At 37.9% G+C, this 7,138-nt stretch overlaps 1 protein-coding gene across 1 annotated transcript; it reads right to left on the bottom strand.

Moving 5' to 3' along the window:
* On the bottom strand, positions 1 to 6,015 carry lgals3b (lectin, galactoside binding soluble 3b). Its single transcript, XM_082142888.1, has 6 exons — positions 5,842 to 6,015; positions 4,386 to 4,403; positions 3,959 to 4,300; positions 2,255 to 2,343; positions 911 to 1,079; positions 1 to 636 (listed from the first exon to the last, which is right to left on the bottom strand). The coding sequence occupies exons 1-6, from the start codon at positions 5,998 to 6,000 to the stop codon at positions 478 to 480; spliced, it is 936 nt and encodes a 311-aa protein (XP_081999014.1). The 5' UTR covers positions 6,001 to 6,015; the 3' UTR covers positions 1 to 477.
* Between the last annotated feature and the right edge of the window lie 1,123 nt (positions 6,016 to 7,138).

The raw sequence follows: 7,138 nt of genomic DNA, 5'->3' as shown, positions 1-7,138 counted from the left end.
TTTACATCCGTTGTTGTTTCTTTAATCATGGGATCTTTATACAAAGAAGAACCATCTTTGGCACTGGTTACAGTTGAAGATAACTTACATTTATAAAGTTATTCCAGTTCTAATTTCACATTAATTATGCATTATTCTTGATTGGCCACTATCACATTCCCCACTATGACCTCCGCCATTATCCACATCATCATCATCATCAGTATCATGTTCATGTAAAATATTTATTCCTTTTAAACCTGCCACTGAGCCTTATGACAACCCAATCCTACCCAGATAGTAACACACCCACCTAGAGGTACCAAAGCGAACTACAGCACGGAGAAACATTTGCATGCAGATGTATATCATTCTAACATTTGTAGTAAATATAAACTCTTGTTGACATACATGGGTAAAATAATTGCACGTGTGATTGAATAGGTTGCATATGTCATTGTCAAAAGACATGAAACTATTACAGAATCAGTGCAGATTTCACTGCAGCGTCTCCACATTTACAGAACTGAGGGTGACATCATTGAAGATACTAAGACCTCTGATCTGGTTGAGCTCACGGACCCGATGTTTGAACTCCAGAAGGTGTGACTTGTTCACAGCCACTTTGAATTCGGTGTCAGTGCATAAGATCTTCATCTGAAATTCAAAACAATTTTAATCATTTGCAATTGAACACGCTTGGAATAGTTTTGACCAAACGTGGCAGGAGACAAATGCATGATCTTGTTTTGTCTGCTTTGTTGCAGTACTTCTTAGTGGTGCTATTTCAGGACCTCCTTTTCTGTTCTTATCTGATATTGATGTCTTTAAACACAATGAGGGCCGAACAGTAAATACTTAATACATTTGTTTAATCAAAATAAAACCAATGAGATGAGAAAGAAACGTAATTGTTTGATGCCACGCTCACCTCAAAAGGCTTTCCTGGGGCAAAAGGGAAGGAGGGAAGCTGTCGCTCTTCTTTACCCCATTGGTTTCCAATCATGCTGTTTCGCACAATCACTTGCTTTCCACTTTCATTGAAGCGGGGGTTTAAATGAAACGCAACGTCATTGCCTCTATTAAAATTAATTGTGAAACTAAGTGGAGGAGAAAAAAATAAGATTACACACATGAAATACACAGGGATGTCACAAAGAAGGTGATGGTCAAAGGGGCCATGTTTAATTTCATAATTTAACTTAATTTCATTTAATGTATGTTCTAGGTAACAATAATTCATCAGTGCACATTATTTACAAGCCAAATGCTTGTTTTTGTAATCATGAACCAAAATGTGGTGACAAAACAAAATGTATGTACTTTATGATGTACTTAAATATTAAACTTAAAAAGTATTAGGGCCTAAATTTAAGACATCCATTTGGATATTTGTCCGTCATACATAAATTAAACCGGTAAGAAAGAGGTTTCTGTAATAGTACTAATAAACTGGCTGTGCCTTAAATACACAAGAACCAGGTTTATATATTTCTCATCAATAAATAAAACATCTTTTCAATCTCATATATTTTAACTAGCTGAATATTGTTCCACAGCTAACCATATATTAAACAAGCTCATACTTTTTAACTGAATAAATGTAACTTTTCACAATAAACAGGTGTATGCTGATTCAAAGAAATTTGAATCAATGCATTACGAAAATATGATTTAAATAAAGTTAAATAGTTAATAATAAACTCTGCCATGCTTTTTTTAGTTTTACTGACATATATTATTACATTAATTACATATATTATCAAATTAATTGACTATAATTACGCAATGGTACCCAGTGATGTTCTACCTGGAGCTGTTATGCGTTTATATGCCAACAACACTTTCAATGCCGAAATGAATCTGCAGCAGTCAGGTGGTACGAGTCAGAGCTCTAAGTTGTTCACGTTCATTATTATTGTAATGTTATGTACTTTGATACATGAGGTAATTTAATGCCGTCTCTCGTGACGCTTTGCAGACTCTGCTCTGGCTGTGTGCGTTCATGTGTTTTGTAGGATTTGGAGACGCTCTGAAGGAAGGGTGGGATCTTATGCTTTCAAAGCTAGCTTGCTATTGCAAGCCTCTCCGAAATTGCCTAACCCTACTTTAAATTAAATAGTTTATGTCAAAACTGTGTAATCCAAATGGATGGGAATTTTATATGCAATTCAATACACAGATGTTAAATTTAGGCCTAAATACTTTGAGTGTATGTATTGTATATAATAATTTGTAATGTTTTTATGTGTGTGTGTGTGTGCATTGTTTTTACTTTTTAGCGTTGGGTTTGACCTCTCCAGTGATGGTGATGAGCATCTTGTTAAAGGCTCCACTTTGTAGCGGGAGGTCAAATGGCACAGTCTTGTAAAAAAAGAAAAGAAAAAGTAAATCAGCAGAAACCAAGTAGGGTTCAACGGGGCTAAAGGCACACCGGGGTAAAAGGAGCATTTTATTTTATTTTCCTCTTAACCACTAGATGGCACAAAAACTTGCCACAGCACTTTCCAAAACACTCGCTTTACACAATACCTGTGGAAGCAAGTGGTATGGATAAGATATCTGCTAAACATTTAAAATTTGCAAGTAGAAAGCTCCTTTGATTGCCATTTGTTTTACTGGGTTTTTAGTTCATTGTATTTTACCTGATTCTATTTGATCTGTTATGTTAGTGCCTATTATCAAAGACAAAGCTGGCAAAATAAATAGTATGGATAATTACAGGCCAGTATTTTATCCAAGGTTATAGGTACAGAGTTACAACCGAGGAGTTCCTAAATGTCTGGTGAGAATTCTGGCTTTTTGGTACACTCATTAGTCACTACATGTAAAATGGGGTAACTCTGTGTCTGCTCCATTCAATGTAAGCGATAGAGTTAGACAGGGAAGCATTTTGTCTCCCTTCCTTTTTAATGTTTATATGGACTATTTATCGAAGCTGCTAAACAGCTGTGGAACAGGGTATATGGTTGGTAACACTATCATCAACCACTGGATGCAAGCCGTCGATTTGGTGATTATTTGACCATATAGTGCTGGCCTTCAACAGTTACTGAGAGTTTGCTCTCAATATGGGTCAGTCTTTGACATTAAATATAATGCAAAGAAGAGTAATATTATGATTGTTAGGAGTAGGGAGGACATGAAACATGTCATTTCCTGACTTCTCTCTGTCTGGTATTGTCATTAAAGTATGTAATGAGGCTAAATACTTAGGACATAATATATAACTGATGATAGGGACATTTATAGACAGTGTCGTATGATGTATGCACAAGCTAATATTTTGATTCGAAAATATAGTATGTGCTCAGACTACACTTTTTAGAGCATATTGTAAGCCTATGTATACTGCCCATTTGTGAGAAAGAGCAGCATGCAGAAACTCAATGTAGCATATAATGATGTGCCACGATGGAGCAGTGCAAGCCAAATGTTTGTTAGCGTTGGTGTGCCCACCTGTCTGCTGTGCTACACAATATCATGCACAAATGCATGTGTGGGTTAACAGACTCTGCAAACAAACCCAGCACTAAGCTGAGCCAGTTTCTTCTCCAGTATGTGGAACCATTGGCGTTTTAACCTACATATAAATGTGATATTGTGGACTCGGTTTGTTTTTCTGTATTTGTCTGTTTTACTGTTTGTGTTTTTGGACCATGTGTGTCCTTAATAAAGCTTTGATGATTTAGCTAAACTATTTGTATTTATACTGGGTGCCTTTTACACCTCGCATGGGGTGTAAAATCAATGTTCAATAACTGTATATTCTGCAATCATGCACTATGGGAGTTGTGAAAAACATTTTCCTTAAGGTGTGCCTTTAGCCCCGTTGTACCCTACTGTATTTAACACAGACCGTTCACTTTAACGAGATTAAAATATTTAGACTTTTACTAGCTCAAGGTATTTAACATGCATTCTATAGAACAAACTCCATGATGGTTGTACAAATCCAAGAAAAGTGAAAACATCTCACTAGTGCTATTGGAATTTGATTAGGAGCACCATAAGGGCCAGTTTGTGGTGCGGGTCCAGGCCACCCAGGAGCTGTAGGCTGCCCGGGCTGCCCAGGCCATGTTGGTTGGTTTGGCTGCCCAGGCCAGGCAGGGTTGGCTGGTTGGCCAGGCCAGAGGGGGTTAGCAGGCTGTCCAGGCCAAGCGGGGTTAGCAGGCTGTCCAGGCCAGCCAGGATTGGCTGGTTGGCCAGGCAAGGCGGGGTTAGCAGGCTGGCCGGGCCAGGTGGGGTTGGCTGGTTGGCCAGGCCATACTGGGTTTCCTGCCTGCTTGCTTTCCTGTGAAAAATCGAGGGCATCTGAAAGCTGAAACAGAACATAATAGAACTTATAGCATGATACTTTTTGCACTAAACTAGATAGAATTATTGAGGAGATAAAATGTACTTACATCCATGATCTCTGAAATCTAAACAGAGAGAAAACATTATTAATTTGACAGAAAATAATAATTGGCCATGCTATATCATTAACAGACAAATGTTTTTCAAAACATTATTTTACTAAGCAAACCCACAATCTTGAATGCACGAGTTCAATCCTTCCATTAGAAGATATACGCTGCATCCAAAATCAAACACTTCCCTACTATATAGAATGCGAAAAACATACCTGCCAAAAAAGTAGCATGTCCAAATTCTTAGTATTCGGAAAACAGTTGGCGAAAAGTACCCAGATGACCTACTACTTATGCCAAGATTCATTTGATGGACACTTTACTATCCCATGAGGCCACGGGAGTGGATTTTAGAATGCCAGTGAAGCGACGCAACTGATGCTGGTAGAACTCATGGCACATGGTGGATGAAGTACATCCGGATTTCATTCAACCCACATTGGGGCTGTCATGGTTAGAGAGTCAGACTGGTAACCCAAAGGTTGCGGGTTTGATTCTCAATACCAGCAGGAAATGACTGAGGTGCCCTTGAGCAACGCACCTAACCCTCAATCGCTCCCCGGGCGCCACAGCAAAAATGGCTGCCCACTGCTCCAGGTGTGTGTGTCCACGGTTTGCTGTGTCTGTGTAACTGCTCAGGCAGTATGCGATTTCAGATGTAGCGATATATGAAATACTAATGCTGAAAAAAAGTCATCTGTCTTTATGGGTGCAGTTGAGTGATAAAGGTAAAAATACTTATTTGAAAACTACAAATTATGTTCCTGGTTCCCTGCTTGCACGAATGGATGAATCACTTTTCCATGAAACCACACCCATTGCACTGTGAGAATGGTGAGCCAGAGTGGATGCATGATAATATGATATTAATAAGTAACACTATGTTAAGTGTAATGAATGCATACTCTTCTTAACAGAGATGCATGTTAAATCAAATAAAGTTCCCCTGATTTGGCTTTGGGTGCATTATAACTTTTACCTCAGAGATATGTTTTGTTAGAGGTTAGAATGCACATTAAGAATACACCTAAACAACTACAGGTACACAATAATCTAAGCTCTTCCCTAAATAATTTATTATTGCGCCATTTGCATTCAAACGAACTTGAACACTGCAAGCTCAGACTCGTCAACAGGCCTGTGGATTTCAACGTGCCTGTGAATCACATGAAGGCATGTGTTTAAAGCTAGCTAAAGTAAATTAAATTCTATATTTCTTTCAAAGTTGTCCAGTTATTTGTTTAATATCTGTAAAACTCTAAAGATGCCTTTCATGTCAACACGACATGGCTACCTCCTGTTTGCATTAGGCAAAACTCATCAGCCACAAATAGCTTTAAACAATTTGAATATCTCTATGCAAACACATACACCGAAGTTAAATCTATTAACCTTGAAGATGCTGACAAAGTTTTGGAAAAGAGAAAAGAGGCTAACAGAAGGCACATACCTGTTTCGTGTTGTTAATAGCACAGTGCTGTTCTTCTGTAGAGGAAGTATAGACAGGCCCGGGGTGGAGTTCATAAATACACACTCTCACGCCCCTGAAAACCCTCCCCAGGCCTGTACTTCTGAGAAGAGACCGCACCCACACACAGTACAAACACATGGCCTACTTTCCATTGGGAAATATGATAATTCAGCGGTGATACTATGAAAAATATTTTAACAAGTATGCCGAAACGTTCTTTTCGGCATACAAAAAAAAAAATCCATCCATCAATATTGGCTCTTCAGTATGGTCTAAAGGTTATGCAGTTTATCTGAAGTGCATAACCTCCGGATTACCCATGTGTTGTAAGGATGTTACATTTGTTACCCATTTGTTTTGACAAAATAAAGAACAAAAGCCAATCGTTGCCTTGGCAACTAGGTAAGGATTGGAATAGCTGTTCATAGCTTAAAACATCTGTAGGGTTGCATAGTAACTGGCATTGTATGGCCGTTTGTATACAGTGGACACACCTATTCATTCACTACTGTTTTCCACATGTTACAATTGTAGTGAAATGATCTAAAGCTATGAAATAACAAACGGCAGTATGTGAACAGTATTGTGAGCAAAAACATTACACGAATAAAAACTAGACAATATTTAAGCATGTTTAAATTCACCACCCCTAGCTAGATTCCAGCTCTGCTCTCTCGTGTTAACAAACTTCACGAAATGCATCATGGAAGGCTTTTACACAGGATTGAAGGGGTTCCTTTGCTGAACATATATTAATTGCTCTTGCTTCACTATATGGTGGTCCAGCTCATCTGATTTAAAAATAATAATAGTAATAATAACAATGATCCATCCATCAACCCATCCACCCATCCATCCATCCACCCATCTATCCATCCATCCATCCATCCATCCATTTTCCAAACCACTTCTCCGTATGGTCACTGTTGTAAGGGTTCTGTTTCGTTCTGTTGTATTATCATGGTGTTTTGGTTTCCCTGTTTGCGTAAAGTTAAAATATGTATTTAGAAGACTAATATATTCTCTAAATCACACTGGGACCAATTTGTTTCTACAAAAACACACCTTCAGTTCTTCATGATTGAACTGTCTATGAAGTTATAAACATATTAACTTGTTAAACATTAAAGCGGCCTATTTAATGAAGGTTTGTCAGCAGGTTATTCTGTTATGATCAAATAATGCTTATATCAAATTTTTTTTTTTTTACATATTATGCATGGAACAACGAGAGAGAGCAAGATCATAAATATCTTTGTGAAATTTTGTATTAAAA

This window comes from Leuciscus leuciscus, assembly GCF_965113295.1.
Source record: "Leuciscus leuciscus genome assembly, chromosome: 17".
Lineage (NCBI taxonomy): Eukaryota > Metazoa > Chordata > Actinopteri > Cypriniformes > Leuciscidae > Leuciscus > Leuciscus leuciscus.
This window is presented reverse-complemented; position numbering and strand designations above follow the sequence as displayed.